Genomic DNA, 17,485 nt, shown 5'->3' with positions numbered 1-17,485 from the left:
GTGTTTTAACTGTATTTTGTAGATGTCAAATTATAACATCCTTCAGTCCTCAGCCCTTCTGAAATGTAAGCCACTTCTTTGGGAGCTTGCCAATAAATGCCCACGTCCTTTTTCTGTATAAAGATATAAATATACATCACCAAATACTAATAAAATGAATACTGCATAAACTTATAAAGTTATAGTGGTGGTACTGAGAAGATGCTTTCTGTCTGTAATTTGTGGTTTTTTTCCATGGGCTTTTGCCCTTTCAGCAAATATATTATGTATTTTTCCAATTTTCTTGTGTCAAACACAAGGAAACTGGAAAGTATTCACTAAGAAAGTACGTGGCTGTATTATAAGTATATTTACATGGAAAGAATTAATGGATTTGTAATTTTGAAGAAAAAATGCTTATATTTTACTCTGGTTTAGAAGAGGTATGAATATTAAGCCAAATCACCATTTTTAGGCTAATTTATGCATAACGAAGGTATGGCAAATCTGGATAATGTGTAATGAGAACAGTTACTACCCTCCTTTAAAATGCACTGGTTGCCACAGGTACATGCAAAAGATAAAAAGGTAGGATGCATGACCAATGAAGCAGAAATGTGAGCAAGAAACAAATAAAAGACAAGTATGTATCTTTGGTAGACATGTGAATGTGTGTTTAATGTATTCTTATTTTAATAAATATTTATTTTTCCAGACAAAACTATTTTACTTCAGCCAGCTTGGATCACAGACACTTTTTCTTTATGCTAGTTAGATACTTGGAATACAGAGACTACTGTTGAATGAGACACCAGAGTCTTTATAACTGAACATGTATTAGATACCTGAAACAGTCTTAGTGTTTCTTCTGAGGTGCCAAGTGGAAGAGGTGACAGAGTTGAACCTCAAAACAAGAGTAGCCCTCACCTGGTGAGGATGAAATTTTTCCCTACAGAGAATGAACCTTTCAGCCTCTCTTCTAGAATTCTGCAGCTAAATAAATAATATATTTTGTTCTTATGTCTAAAAAAACCCCCAACCTTCCACAATGACAATACCACTGCACCTCCCCTCCTTTACCCCCCCCGCCCCCAAAAAAACCAACCCCAAACTACCAAAAAACCTTCCTACCAACCAACAACAACAACAAAAAAAACCCAGCCTCCCACACAACATGTTGTACTTTAATAGAAGTAAGCTGTGGACTTTGACGGAAGTAGTAGCTTGTGCTTATGTCTTCCCTGTTTGAGGAAAATGGCAGTGCTGTGAAGAGCTCTCTGTTTTATAAAGTTAAAGCCTTGTCTTCACTTTCCAGGGGACATTGCATGTGGGGGTGTGTGTGTGTTCTTTTTGTAATGAACTCTGTTTCTCAGCTGAGGAGATAACTTTGGTCTGTATAGTATATCTGTTTTAATCTGAGATTTAGCATGCTAAGTTTCTTTTCTTTTCAGTACAGCCTGTCCAATGAGGTTCCTTGGCATCATCCAGTTCATCATCCAAAGCAGTGCTTTTAGCTGTCTTGGCATTTGAGAACTTTTTCCAGCTCTGCCACAAGGCTGACTCTGGCTGAGGGAATTCTTGCTCTTAATTCCTAATGCAGAATTAATGCGAAAACACTGTTACTCATTATTTTAGTCTTAAGGCTAAGTGACATCTATATGAACAGCAAAGCAACCTTTGATTTTGGCAAACTTAATTTTTTGTTTCACGTTGGCCAACTTCAGGGACTTCGTTATGTTCTTAAGTAATAAATCTTTGAGAAAACCTCAGTCTCATTCTTTATTCAGACAGACAAGCTTTTATAGCTCAGTATTTTTTTCAATAATGGTGGATATTGTAGAACTAGGTCTTTATGGCTGTGTTGTGGGTTTATATGTTCTAGTTACTGACTTCTTATATCTCCAGATAGGTGAACACTTAAGACCTATGTCGAACAGCAGAGCTGACCTGCTACTTTGCTATTTTGATATTAAGTGCAACAGATTTGGGGTATTGGTGCCCAAGATTTTAGATTGTCACATTTCTGGCATCCTTTTTCAACTGATGTGTGGAGGCTGTTTCTTTCAGTGTAGCCTAACTAATTCTGTCCTCATGCTTTGCATGATCTTGTGTCTGTTTAAGTGGTAAGGAAGCAATTAGTTTATTACTTTTGGGAAATTCCTGAATAATGAGTAAGGTAACACAGAGTCTGAAGGGATGAGCTATAATAGAAATTCATTTGACCCAGGTGGGGGGATCAGTACAACTTTCACTGTTGCTGAGGAGGGTTAAGTGTTTGCCCATTGGACGTAAATGGAAGATTTTACATTAGTAGAATTTGTCAGATGTCTGTGAGCAGAGCATTCCACCGTGAGCTTGCAATTCTGGGAAGCAAAGTGGTGTTTAGGCACTTTTCTGTCAAATGAGTCCATGCAGCATTTCTTGCATTAATTTACTGCTACTTCTGTCTTTTTAAGAGGGCATCTGTCCCTGTCAGGAGTTTGGCTGTGCTCCCCACGAACTACTGCGTTACTCTGGAAAGCTCAGGGAAAACAACTGTTACAATATAATTTCTCATTGAAGAAGCTAAATTTTAACTAGCTGAATGTTTTACATTTCAGATAGAAAACGTTATTGTGAAATGAATTCACTTTCTGTTTCTGGTTTAGTAGCTGTTACTTTTACAATGCTGTTTTACAGTCAGCAGCAGTTTAGTCTCTGATTAACGCACATACTGGCATCCACATAATTATTGTAACAAAGCAAATAGTTCTTCGTATTCATGGGCTGATTGCACTGTCATTAAGCAAATTTCTATTTAATAGATGCTGATCATTGTCTGTCTTTAGGAATGAATTAATGTTTCCTTTTTTTTTAAAGGCACTGAAAATTTATAGTATACAAAAAATGTTAGATAACCTGTAACAATGTGATTTTGCTTTTTTTCCCAGGTATGAATGCGGCTGTGCGCGCAGTAGTACGCATGGGAATCTATGTAAAAGCCAAAGTGTACTTTGTTTATGAGGTTGGTTTTTTTTTCATTCATTCTGTATTTGTCTTCTGACTATATTTGAGTTTTTGTGGAAACAGCTTGGAGAGTGAAGAGTATAAATTAAAAAATGTTGTAGATGTCATTCCCTTTCATCATATCAACGTTTTATTTCACATTTTTTATTTTTGGTATATGCTAAAACTATTTCACTTAAAAGTAATTTTTAAAATAAATTGAATTATTTATGTGCCACCAGAAGCTTGAAAATACTGAGAAAACAAGAGATGGTTGTTACCCAGCAGTGAGCTATGTATTTGTGCACTTATTAGATGTTTGACCCCAAATAATGTACTCTCTAAATACCTTCCTAAACCTAGTTAAACTACTTATTCTTAACCCTTTGACTTTCCCCCAGTCCATTTTCTTAGGCTATGATAAGGATGTGCCATCACCCTCATTTCTCAGATTACACAGCTTGTTTTTGATGAAGAGTGCCCTCAGGCTAGTGCCATTTTTCTTGGCTTATAAAGGTAGAAAGTTGTAACTGAAAAAACTCCAACAAAGAAGACCCCGCAAAAAAACCTGTGCCATCAGTAGCATGTCCAGACATCAGAATTACATGGTTGAAGCTTATGACTGCATGTGCATGAAGGTTGTTAGCTTCTGTAACAATTATTTGATATGAAAAAATGATGAGAAGTTTAATGTAAATGCGAAAATAACACTATATGTGTATGTCTTACTGGAAGACTAAGTTATAGTTAGACTTCTGCCTGAAGGACAGTTCCAGTTTTTATAAAATTTGTGGGTTAAACAATACAGCAAATGTATTTAGCAAGAAGTCATTCTGTTCACACTGGAATTCCTGTACAACTCCTTAGAAGTTTGAGGTGAATACAAATCATAATAAACATTTGTTATGCAGGAAAGCTTGGTAGGCAATATTCCTAGCAAGGTGTAATTTCAATGTTTAATATAAAAATACAGAGTACTAGAACTCATAGAAGTGCTAGGAAAGTACCTTGGTTTGAGTTTTGCGTATGCAAAATATACAGTTTAGCTTTGAAAGGTAGCTATTTATCCATTTTCTTTCTGTGTCTGCTTATTCCTATAGTTCATTTACTAAAGAGATGCAAAGTATATTGAAATGCAAATAAGCAGAGCACTGTGCTCCAAAATTCTTTTGTGTTACAGTGCTACAGCAAGTAGCTCTGAATACTTAGTGTGTGCTAATTACATGGCCAATCTCTAGAATTCCTTCAGTGTTCAGCTGTTTTGCAGGCTTGCTGAAATGGGTCAGATACTTTGGTGGAAATAAGGAGAGGTTTTTGGCTGTCTCTAAAGGCCAGAACTTGGATTTTTTCCCCCAATTATGTTTAACTTAAGAATTACCATCTTCGAGTGTATCTTACAGTATGGTTACTTTTGTCACCTTTTAGAAACTTTTTTATCACAGTGTATTCAGTGGTAAATTTCCAGAGAAATTTGGATATTTCTGTTTTTCTGAACTTAGGAAAATTGCACTATTTAAGTTACCATATTCCTCTGTTAATTGCTGGCATTTGCCAATGTGAGGTCACAGATATTTCTGAATGAAAACCAGCTGTAAAGATCAAGTCAGTGATGGGGTTTTGAGTTTCCATTGTATATTGTCATTCTGTTTCCATTGTAACAGTGTAGTCAGGAGAAGAAATGGACATTTCACTGTAAGTATGGGTGGTAGCTCTGAGAGAGATCTTCGATTCTAGATTAGTCCATTCAGTTCTGTTTCAGGAAGTGCTGAATGCTAAGATTTTTTCCTCTTTCACTCTGTGTTAATTAAAATATGAAGTCAATTTTCTTTCACAATGCATACGAGTACTTCAGAGAAACACTGTTGCAAGCTTTGAAATGAAACAACTGTATAATTTCAGCACTTTGAAATAGGAAAGAGGTGAAGGTGACAAGTGTACTGGAAGGTAAAAATCTTAGGGTAAGACTCATCTCTCATGATTCCTATTATAAAACTTCGGATGATATATAGAGGAGATGTACTTGAAGTTTTAATACTTTTAATAAGGTCCCTCTAAATTACAGTTTATCAAATGCAGACTTCAGTGTGTTAAGCAATGAGAATAGCCTAATTTTAGCCTACAGTTTGACTAGGCGTTTTAACTAGGCACGCATACGTCAAGGAAAAGTGATACTTGTATTGAAGCTGCTCTGAAAAAGTGAAGAAAAATCCTGAAGTGGCAACATCTGAAAGGTGAAAAGTGTTTTCTTATTTGGAGCCAAAAATGGAGTTAAAGGTCTCGGCTGTTTCAAGCCTACTTTGCTCTAGTTGACATGTGCTTTTTTTCTCCTGTAACTTTCTCTGTCATGAGAGCTTTTTTTGCACTGTAAAACTGTCTATCCTCTACAGTTATGGCTGCCAAAACTTGCCTCCATATTATAAGTAAAACAATAACTTTATTTTCCTTTTGTTTCCTAATGCCATTTTGCTTCATTTTATGATGAGAGAGTACAAAGATAAAGAAACAGAAATTGTCAATGAACTAGATAAAAGTAGTTTTATAGCTTTTTTTTTTTTTTTTGAAGTTGGGTTTACCAAAGCCCAAAGAAACAAACAGTTAGATATTGGAATTCATGGCCTATTTGGACATACTTTGATTCCCAAAAAGAAGAAAAAAATCATGTGAAAATTAAAACTATTAAATACTTTATGTAAAAACTATAATTATTATATTTATATATATTTTATATAGCTTATATTAAAAGCCTAATTTTATAGCTATAAAAAACCCTTGTGTCTTAATTAATTGAAACTAGCACATTTGAAAATTTTGCTATTTGTGGAAACAGTGCTTACTCTGTACAGTTGCCCTAGTCTCGTATTTTATTCTTGTTAACATCTTTTGTTATTTAATTTTAGTATATAAACAGTCTATAGTCACCCTCACTGACTAGCATCACATTATTCCTCAAATCTACCCTAATCTGAATTAAAATTTGAATATCCATGGATTTATTTCACACATGGTGTGAAAATCTAGATGGAAGTACATGTAAAAGTACCAGGCTGGGAGGCTAGTTTAATTTTTTTCACTAATCAGAAATTATTTAATTTGGCTTTGGTTGTTTTGGGGGGGGGGAGTTTCCTTTTTTTTTTTTTTGTAGTTGAGAATGAGAAGAAAAGAAAAAGTGATGCCTCTCAATTATGGCAATTCATTTTAGAAACTGGGTTCTTAAATATAATACAAATAACCTGCCCTTTTTCCAGGATTGAAGTACATAGTTCCCAGTGGATGCACGCTCTTACTACTAAGCTATGGAACTTTTAGATTCTACATCTTGATTAAGAATCTTTTTCTCGAGAGGCCAGCATTGGAAATGCAATGGTACGGCAGTCACGGATTTCTGTGAGGAAAATTTCATGTCTTTTATGTGGTGGTTTGTGTACTCAGTGATGCTAGGGTTTTCTGTTGTTGAGGAATAGCTTGAAAAAGATCAGTAAGTAAACTTAAATAACTGTTAAAGCCCCAAATGTCTCACATGTGACATATCAGAAGGCAGCTTGCTCTTTTTCGAAAGCTTTTGTTTGCAGAATTAAGACTGGGAGCAAGGTTTGCAGTCCCTGCCACTCTCTCCAGGAGTTACAGTGTATATGTATGTACTCTGTGAACATATGACCCACAGAGACTTCCTCTTGTTCATCTTTGAATATTCAGATATTGGGTGGAGGGAGGAATAAGCATAAAGTGGGGTTGATCTTGAAGTATAGTGCTTGCTGCTTTTTGACAGTTTGCTTTTCTTCGTTCTTTTTCATATTTTTAGAATCTAAGATTTTTTTAAAAAATATAAATTGGCGGGTCCCTTCTTTTTATTAAGGTCTGTATTTACATCTGCCAGTAATTTTCAGTGACCAGACAACTGTAGCAGTGTTGAACTATTTGATAAAGTATTTCAAGTTAAAGTCCGCCTTTAAAGTGGATTGCCCAGTCCCCAAGTTAGTACCAGTGTGTAAATAACTAAAATGATAAATGGAAATCATGATCGTTATTAATATTCCAGTTATATTTGGTTGTCTTTTTTTCCCTACAGCTTTTCTAGAAAGCTGCTTTAATTCTATGGCTTTTGTATCTCTTAATGGTGTGGAAGAACAGTGTAGAAATTCTAGGTATGTTGTTCAGAGCTGGCTTACGTACAGTACTTGGGAAGCAGAACTGAGTTAGAAAAATCTAATGTAGCAGCTAAAATTGATCAGGCCTGTTCCAAAAGCTCCCTGTCCTTATCTGGTAGTGGGAGGAATTATTAATACATCCCCTGTTCTCGCTTGTCTACACAGAGAAAGTAGAGCCGATGTGGACTCCTGACCAGAATTCATGGGTTCTTTCTACTTTAAAGATGAATGGTACAGGAGTCTGTCATAGCTCATCTGTAGCCTAGCTGTAAGGTGTTTCAAATCTGACACACAATTTCAAATAGTAGTTTACCCATTTGCTTTTCCCTGTGTTTTATTCATAAAATACAAATTGGGAATTTTTATCCATGAGTCTCATGATAGGTACATAATTATGTACATATTTATTGTATATGATACTTTCTTTGATCCACCTTCTTTATTTTTCCTCTCAAGTAAAAATAGAAGGTGAATGATTGGAGCAAATATGTGAACTGTATATATTTTTGTCAGTTTATAGCACAGCTTACTACAGTCAGTGTTACAAACTGAGTTCGGAAGCAATGTCACACTATTCTTTTAGGATTTGTTGTCTATGAATCTTTGTGTTAGTGTAGTTGCCCATAGGGACACTGATAGGAAAAGCTTTCAATCCATTACTGGATGTTATAAGGAACATCAGATTCTTTGCTTTAAAAACAAAGAATGAGCAAACTTGTGATAAGTGAACTTACTAGTTAATTAGCTTCATCAAGCTCAGTCAGATCCACTGAAATGTTTCTGTCTTAAGATCTTTGCACTGTATCTGAGAAAGAGGTTGGGTTTTTTTAAGTTGATATGTAGATTAAGTGTTATTTCTTTTCCAGCTTGCACTAATTTTGAAGGAGTTGTATAAAAAATGTCTTAGCTTCAAGTCATTTTGTGTATACATCAGTATATAAGACATGTGTATACGTTAGATCCATATCAAAGTTATTTGAGAGTGTACAAAACATTGAAGGGATCTGTTGAATGACAGAAATTAAAGACATAGGTCATTTTCCACCTAGCTGTCTCTTTACTATTGATCATCTTTTATGTAAATTCATTAGTCAGGTATCACTGAGCAGAAACTTTTACACTTTCCCCTTAGAATCTCTACTAGAATCCTAGAAAGCTTAATTTAAGTAACTTGTACTTTTGCTGAGTCCAAGCTATCTTTATATTCTTATCCTATCATGCTATTGAGGGACTCCAAGTATGAGATAGTATTCATATAATATATATGGCTTTTTAACCCATTGTAGTCTTAGTACATTTCCAAGTTATTGCTTACTGAATAAAATCTACACATACTCTGGATGTGCCAAAGTGTCTCCAGTTTATGTCAGCTGTCTTCTAAACTCCCTTCAATTTCTAGTTCCACCTGATTTATTATTGAGAACCCTAAAACTAGATGTGTACAGTCTTGCAAGAACTGCGTACAGAAGAAAGGGTAACGAATTCTCATGATTATCCATATGTACATGTAATCTAAAAATGGAGACATAAACATGGTCATGTTTATTTTTCTTTGGGTTTTTTGTTTGTTTTCTTTAACCTAGCCTGGTTTTTTTCCCTTTGGATTTAAATAAATGTCAAAAAGATGAATGGTGACTCTGGTTTTATTTTGGTGTCTGTATCAGTTAGTTTTTTCCAGGTTAGAACTCCGCTGTATTTTCTTTTTTTTTTCAAATCAGTGTTCACAATATCACCTAATGGAAAAGAATCTGTAATTGTCGCTATCTTTCTGCTGGTATTCATGCAGAGAGGTAATAAAGCCAGGCATAACAAAACCATTCAGCTGATCACTGGATAGTTTTCCTTCTTTCAACTAAGTGTAGTTCTTTCTATATTACAGCACGCGTAGGTTTGTGAAGACCATTTGAGCTGAGGTATTAAGGATTTCTTAAACACATCACTAAAAGTTGTATTTTTCTACTGAATTTCTTTCATCTGTTTATTGTGTAACTGCCTCCAAAAAAATAATAAAGATTATGTGGCTGATTTCTTCTTCCTTTATGAAAAATTTGTGGTTGTTGCTCTTTATTCTGTTTTGGTTATTACCTTCCTTGGAGGATAAAGTGTACAAAGCATTATGAAGTTAGGTAGTTTTTGAGGATCTTGACACCAGGCTGAGGTTACGTTTTCAGGAAGCACATTTTATAATGCTTTTCAAAGTTCTTCTGTCTTTGTAGTTCTTCAAAAATAACTGAATATTTACTTGTAAGAAATAAGAAATAGGTTGCCATTCTAGTTTATAAGCTGCATGATCTGTGTAAAGTATTACTTTATCTTGAAGTTGTCTTTGGAACTGATCTTTTAGGAAGAGGGTTGGTTTGGCTTTTTTTTTTTCCCTAATGTGATACCTGCTTGAATGTTGTTTCATTTAAATTGAGTGGAGTTTTATTCAGTGTTTTAATTACTTAAAGTTGCATTAAAATACGCAAGGTGAGTATTACTGCAGTGGAAACGTTACACAAGTTTTCAGATCAGACTTCTGAAATACTCATTCTCTTTCAGGGTTACCAGGGAATGGTTGATGGAGGTGATAATATTGTAGAAGTTTCATGGGAAAGTGTTTCAAGTATCCTGCAAGTGGTAAGTGTTAGGGGGTGGGACTTAAACCCTCTTTCTTTAAACCGGGAACCAAAATTCTAGATCCAGGCAAACGCTGTAATTATGGATTCGAATTCTGTGATGATTGAGTGACCAGCACTAGCAGACCTGATTTCTACAGTATGGACGTTTGACACTTTCTAAACATCTTTGGGTGGTCTTGTATTTGGTGCACATAAATAATCTTGAAAACCTTTGTCCTAGATTCTAAACATTACATGTCGTTAGCCTTCTAAAGCCATATTGACAAGCTTGTGTTTAATAAAAAGACATTATAGGGCCAAAATACGAAACAACTGTGTTTTGTAAGGCAAGTGTTTTCTTACGAAACCCTGTGGACTTTCTGTGTAAGTGGATTTAGAATTCTAGTAATGGGTTTAATTACAGCACAGTTTTCCAGAGCTCAGATAATTCCCGTGACTTTGTACATTTATATTACACCATTCTGTAAGGTGGCCATTTGGATCTCCGTACACTTCTCAGCATGGTAATGTTGTTACCTCTTCCAGAGCAGATGCTATGTTTGGCAAAGAGGCCTTACTGCTTGCCAAGCTTTCTGAAAACTACCTCCAGGTGAAGTGTGGATTTCTTTAGAGCTTTCTGTAAAGCTAATATAATAAACACAAAGCAGTTAGCAGAGAGAAAAATAGATTTATTTTAAAAAAAAAAAACAACAAGAAAACACCTTAGAATACAGTGTGATGTTTTGTCCATGCACGTTTGGTTTTTTGGTTTTTTTTTTCCCCCCGCCCCGTCTATGTTGTAGAATCTGTAATCTTATGATTAAGAGAAAATATAGATGATGTGGCCAAGCTACAGGAGCATAGGGAGGAGCAGGATGTAGGCATCTTGTACATGTATATAGCATATATACTATAAGAAAAATTGCCAGTAATTCAACAGACCAATAGTGAAGATGAGGATGCATCTCAAAGAATGTGTTTAGTTATTTTGATAAAAGATTTCTCAGCCCAGCTTCTATTTCTTTTTAAACAGAACAAGTTGTAGTACATCGTTTCAAATAGAGAGTCTCTTTTCCACTTACAGCTACGGGGTTTTTTAAGTATGAAAATATCTAGTTTAGATATGTTCTTTAGTCCTGATTGTTAATTTTAGAACATCTCTGTGTGTACACTGCTTCTTTTTTGTCTGTGGAGGAAGCTGAGCTGCTTCTATTCCATTTTTTTTTCCTTCCACTAGCAGCTGTTGTAGCAATGTAGACAGTAAAATAGTACCTAGGACTGGCCTCAGAGCTGAAACACCAATAGGGCAAATCATATCAGTATAGCTTCTACAGATTTGAGCTCAAATTTAGAACGGCGTGACTGTTTTATTATTAGTTAAAGTGAAGGAAACGTTTGTGCAAAAGTGAGGTAATCATCTTCAGATTTGTTTGCAGGAGAAAAAAAAATGGGTTTTCAGTCTTAATTTTATTTTTTACTGTGACTATTTTTTACTGTGGCAAAAATTAGACTTTTCTTGAGTGACTGAACAACATAAGCATAGAAGATATGTAAATAACTTGTTGTCAGCAAGATGCCCAGCAATTCTCATTGACAGGACGCTTCAATCTTTTTTGAAAATAATGACTTCCATTTTTGGAGGAAGCTCTTTATATCATATTAATACAGCAGATAAATTAATAAAACAAAAAATTTAAAATTAGTCTGAGCTATACAGCACTAAATGTGGATGCAGATCTTTCAGTAATTCTGTGAAATGGCAATAAATGCTAAGTTTGAGCTTTAGGGATACATCTGTTCTGTCATTGTTTATATATTTCATTATATTAGGGGAAAAATATGCTTTGAGGCAAATTCATCTAAATTCTTAACTGCTTAGTATCGTATCTCTTTTACTATTGTCATCACATGTAAGTAATTAGATAATTAATTGGAATGCTACTGAAATTAGTCCCGAATCATTTAACATTTTCCTTCAAGAGAAGCTCTTTATCAGTCGTTTTTGAGTGTTTTTTCCCTTTTCCCTGGTATGTGTATCTGCTCTTGAGAACATAATTTCCCACAGGTTTGATAATTCCTTGGTTTTCATTACTTATTACTGTAAAATTAACGTTGGAGGTTATGCTACAAAATAACTATTCATCATTAATCCATCTTAAAAAAAAATACAGTAAAGTACTGGCTTATAAGTTAAAACTGTTATACTACCTTGTTCTAGGGAGGTACAGTTATCGGTAGTGCACGCTGCAAATCCTTTCGTACCCGGGAGGGCCGCCTGCAGGCAGCCTACAACTTGGTTCAGAGAGGAATCACTAATCTTTGTGTGATTGGTGGAGATGGCAGCTTAACTGGTGCCAATCTGTTCCGTGAAGAATGGAGTGGACTTCTAGAAGAACTGGCACAAAAAGGTAAGTTTGCATTTAGACCCTCTAGGGTTCTAGTCCAATCTCCAGGGAAGTTATGTACCCTAACTATACATGCACAAACTATATTTGGAGGATATTTCTTAAATTCAAAAATGAAATGTGTACATACTAGGAAATTATGTGGTGGTTCATAAAGTAATAGTTCTTTTATTTCTGTACATCCTCTCTCATAAACCATAAAGGTTCAAAAAGGCCAAGTAAGTTACTGGGCAATTGTTTGTGTGGCTTTTTTCCCTCATTATGAATAATTTTCAGGGCCTGAACTTTGAACTTTCTGATTGAAAAGCCCTTTGCCCTCAAATCCAAACTGAGATGGTAATTTCTTTCCTACAACAAGCTACACACTTGGTTGTTATTAAATTGTGATGCTTTCCTCCCTGTACGTCACTATTTGTTTAAGATGAGGACATTAAGTGGCTGTTGCTAAAAGTGCAGCCAGCCCGGTAGTCGTCTTTGATAGCATCCAAGAGAATGGATAGGGAAGAGTAAAAGAACAGAACAGGCCTACAGAAAATGCTGTGTGGATGCTATAATATATAAATACTCTGATAGGTTCCATCCATTTCTGTCTTCAGGCCTTCCTGAACCAGATGCTGTTAGCATGTCTTAATGCATTTCTTTTCCATGAAAGCATATAGTCTCCTTGAAAGCACACAGGTTTTTGCTGAAAACGTTGTCTAGCAAGGAGTTATACAGCTTCACTGAATGACAAAGATTGTGAAGAATCATCTTCTGTTTATTTTGATCCTGCTGGCTTCTAGTTTCATTTGATGTCCTATAATCTTTGTGTTAGAACAGTGAATGATCAATCCTGGTTCCTCTCTGCATGCCACTCAAGATTTTACAGCTGTCTTATTCTTCCTTCATCGTCTCTTTTTCTAGATGGAAGAGTCCTAGTTTGCTTAGTTGTTCCTTAAATGTAAGTTCTATACCTTTGATCATCTTTGTTGCCCTTCTCTGAACCTTTTCCAGTTCTACCATGTCCTTTTTGAGGTGGGGAAGACCACAACTGCACCCAGTATTCAAGATGAGGGCAAACCATGGATCTACACAGTAGTATAATGAACTTTGTTTTGTTCTCTGTTCTTTTCCTAATATTTTCTAATATTTTGATTTTTTTGACTGCTATTGAGCGAGCGTTGAAGCTGATTTATTAATGAAAACAGCATTATTATACCATTATGCTGAAAATAGCTCTGTTTGTGATGTTAGGGTACATTTTTCATGTGTTTTAGTTTACATTTCTCTACAATGAAGTCCCTCTGATACTTTACTGCTTACTGTGTCTTGCTAGTCTACTTCATTTCTTCTCAGACACACCACACCTTTAGAACCCAAATAATTCAGTTTGATCAGTAAACTTTGGCGCCTTACTGCTCATTCCCTTTTCTAGGTTATTGCTGGCTATGTTGAACAGCGCAGATCCGTGTAGAACTCCATTGGTTACCTTCCTCAGATATAAGAAGTTGCATTTACTACTGCCCTCTGTTTCATATTTTATACCTTCTGTTTCACATTATTTATTCTATGTAAAAGCCTTCTCTCTTATGCTGTTGCTACTTAGTTTCCTCAAAATCCTTTGAGGACCTTGTCAATGGCTTTTTGGAAATCTAAGTAGAATATGTTAACCAGATATCCCTTATTGATGTGATTATTAAGTCACCTTTGGAACTCAAGAAAAGGTTTGTAATGTATGTTATACATTCATTGAAAACATTTTGATTCTTCTTCAGAATGCTGCATTTATATTTATGGACGTTAGTTATATTTTTCATTATGGTTTCTAGTATTTTCTCTAGTATAGACATTAAACACACTGATATATAGTTCTTGAATCCCACATAAAAAATTTGGCATTATATTTACTACCATTGCATCCACAGATACTAAGGCAGTTTTAAGCACTTAAGTGCTAAGGTATTTCATCCTTGAGATCCTTTAGAACTCTTGGATGATTCAGTATTTTCCCTGATGTCTTGGGAGACACAGACTAAAACTTAGAACAGGAGCTTTTCTATTCTATTTGCTTATTAATCATGAAATCAGAGCCTTTCAGTGTTGCAGAAGAGAGGTCTTCAAAAGTTTAACGCTGGTTTTTGATTGTTTACATATGCCCATGATCACATCCAGTTTGCATCCATTTACTACTTCATATGCATGTCATATGCTGAGACTACAATTTGAATGGTATCATTTAAGTCTAAACCATCAATTTTAAGGTTGGTTACAAAGCTTGATAATCTGTTGACACTGAAATGGACTGAAAAGCTCTTGTTTCCTTCCTTACTCTAAGGAGTTCTATGTAGGATTCGTTTGGTGGTTTGATTGGCTTTTGTTTGTAGTTTTGACTAACCTTCTTACCGAAAATATCTAAACACAATTTAATTTTTGGATATGTTTAACTTATAAAAGTAGAGCACCCAAGCAATATGGCTAAAAAGTTTTTTTTTTTAAAAATCTTACGACTCCTTCTCTGGATACTTCTTTACAGGAAAGATTGATGAAGACGCTGTTAAGAAATACGCTTACCTTAATATTGTGGGAATGGTTGGGTCCATAGACAATGACTTCTGTGGCACTGACATGACCATAGGTACTGACTCAGCATTGCACAGAATCATTGAAGTTGTGGATGCTATCATGACCACTGCTCAAAGGTAAATTGTGCATGTCCTAGAAAACTATAACAAATACACTGTTGTTTACGCTTCAGATCTTGAGTTTTATATTGCCATGCAATAGTGGAGGATATGAGTTAATTTTAAATAGAAGTTAGGAAATTGGTATTTGGAGTATTTCTAGAGGGGAATAAAAGCTATTTTTGGCTGTATCTTTCAAGTGTCTCAGTTTTCTCTTTTTTCTTAGTAAATGCTTTTCCATCATTCCTGTCATGGCAGGACTTCAACCATCTGATTGTAAAGGCTGCATGAGCTTTAGCGGGCAGGCTTCGGTTTTTTAATATGCTTTTAGGTTTTTCCAGATGTACTGGAAGAGGAGACCCAGACACACTTTGAACAGTACCATCTGTATGTATATAAGCTTTCCCTAGGTAAAATTCAAGCAATTAAATTATTTTTTTTCTTTAATACAGCTGTATTGTTACAGTTCTTAATTATCGGCCTGCATCATTTACATTCCTAGTAAATGTTCACCTCTTCTCTCCTAACGGCCTTTATATGTTTTAGAATTAAGTAGTAGTAAAAATTAATTATGTGTAGGAAGATACGTAATTTAAAATATGTTGTTTAAAACAGCCTCCTGTTTTGCTAATGAATTCTGTGTTTGGTAGGCATGGTAAACACATGCTATTTCCTTATATCAAGCTCTGATTTCAAGATTTTGGACTGGATTTTTGAGTTGCAGTATTACAGTTAACTGGTTTTCTTACTTTTACAGCCATCAGAGGACATTTGTTCTGGAGGTTATGGGGAGGCACTGTGGGTATGTATTGTTTTCAGCAGTTTGTGTCTCATACAGATATAATTGTGAAAGATCAAGAAATCTGAACCATAAATGTCTAATCATTTGTTATGTTTATTAGGTATCTAGCTCTTGTTAGTGCCTTAGCCTGTGGTGCAGATTGGGTGTTTATTCCTGAATACCCACCAGAAGAAGGATGGGAAGATTCAATGTGTGTTAAGCTTTCCGAGGTAATCTATTACTATGTTTGGGATTTCCTGATGTCTTTGTAGAAGTTTGTTTGAAAACAGTGATCTAAACATGCGATCAGGACTTTCAGCAATTCATTGCTTCTGGTGGCACACATAGTGCTATTTGATCATAAACAGTTCTTTTTCTGCATTCTGCCATTGTTTTGAAGAATTACATGACCTTCTGTAGTGATTACATAAAACTCTTCCTATATAAGCAGTGCTTGTACCCTTTCCTCATTAATTTGCTATGAGACATTTCACTTCATCAATGAAAAGACCTGTATGAAGACGAAATGTGTGAGAATTCTGAACTGATCAAGTATAACAAATACTTCCTCATCCTAGAAGCTTAAAATATAGCAATTGATGATAAAATTGTGCTGTAATTTTCTTTCATTTTTTTATTATGTGGATGTGCTTTTCTTTTTATTTTAGAATCGTGCACGCAAGAAAAGGCTGAATATTATTATTGTAGCTGAAGGGGCTATTGATTGCCACAACAAACCTATAACGTCAGAGAAGGTTAAGGATGTAAGTGTCAACATCCTTACGATGCACTTTCTGTTGTGTTCTTAAGATGAGGCTTGTTACTAACAATAACATTTCTGTAAAGTAATTCTGTTCCTGTAATGTAGCTTAACACACAGCTTGCTGGTTGCGTTTTATATCTCTGCTTTATTATGTGAATCTGTAGTCCACTTAAGGAGGAATTATTTCAGTGGCTGTTAATTAGAACCTTTTCTCCTTGTAATAAAGACGATAGTGCAAAACAACTATTTCATGGGTAGAGGGTTTGAAATCAGCTCAAATCTGTGATTATAATCCTATTTTACTTTGTAATTCTCGTAACATTTTAATAATGGTCTGTCTTACAGTGAAATAATACTGTCTACTTTGGACAATGTCTTGTCACTTTTTTCCTAAATGGTTGCTTTGCCAAAAATTTCATTGATGTCTAAGATTAAGAAAAACTTTAGAGCTGAAATTTATTCTGCTTTTCTTGGAAAGTGTGCCTTAAGAAAAGAAGTTGAAAAATAGTCATTGGCAGGAAGGAGCTGTGACACTTTGACTTCACCTGGGGCTTATCTGTGACTATGAAGTTTTGTTTTCCATAGCTGTCAGTTTGAGAGTAATCTTTGACTCTTAATTCAGAATTGCAGTTTTACAAAGTAAAATTTAGCACCAGCGGTGTTAAGTGTACAGCAGATGGCTATTGAACATCTATGGAAGAAACATTACTTGCTTGCTACAAATTTCAGCCAGTTAAAACATTTCAAAAAACTATAAATACCAGGGATAGAAGATTTTGTAAATAATATCTAATATTTTTTTTGTTTCATGGTATCCATTAGTTATTCTGAACCTTACATGCTCACTGAAGATGTATTAAGAAAAGATGTCTTTCTGTGACTTGAGATTTTATATGTAACAGAGGAAATGGAAAGAAAGTCTGACTGAATGAAATAGTCTCATTATTATAATCTTTATTGTGAATTTTAAAAGCATTATAAATGAAGGTTAAAACTTATCTTCACTAAAATTTTGCTCAGGATCTTTTGGGAAGTGTAACCTTGCACGTAGATAAAACATGAAGTGAATAAAATACTGTAATTTTAACTTCTTCCAAGTATTCTAATTACAGTGTTAGACCTGTTTTTATAAGGCTGAGGACTGTGCATAATGAATCCTTTAGAACT

General features: G+C 35.0%; 1 protein-coding gene across 4 annotated transcripts in view; it reads left to right on the top strand.

The window, feature by feature from the left end:
- Window positions 1-17,485, top strand: part of PFKP (phosphofructokinase, platelet) — a 48,040-nt gene that overhangs the window by 6,115 nt on the left and 24,440 nt on the right. For all 4 annotated transcript variants that reach the window (XM_064444986.1, XM_064444988.1, XM_064444987.1 and 1 more), the window contains 7 exons: window positions 2,910-2,983; window positions 9,651-9,728; window positions 11,928-12,117; window positions 14,627-14,792; window positions 15,532-15,576; window positions 15,677-15,785; window positions 16,224-16,319. In XM_064444986.1, coding sequence (XP_064301056.1) covers window positions 2,910-2,983; window positions 9,651-9,728; window positions 11,928-12,117; window positions 14,627-14,792; window positions 15,532-15,576; window positions 15,677-15,785; window positions 16,224-16,319 — 758 coding nt within the window. The remainder of the gene's footprint in view (window positions 1-2,909; window positions 2,984-9,650; window positions 9,729-11,927; window positions 12,118-14,626; window positions 14,793-15,531; window positions 15,577-15,676; window positions 15,786-16,223; window positions 16,320-17,485) is intronic.

This window comes from Phalacrocorax carbo, chromosome 2 (assembly GCF_963921805.1).
Source record: "Phalacrocorax carbo chromosome 2, bPhaCar2.1, whole genome shotgun sequence".
Taxonomy (NCBI): domain Eukaryota; kingdom Metazoa; phylum Chordata; class Aves; order Suliformes; family Phalacrocoracidae; genus Phalacrocorax; species Phalacrocorax carbo.
The sequence above is the reverse complement of the archived record's forward strand: the minus strand, read 5'-3'. Positions and strand labels throughout refer to the sequence as shown.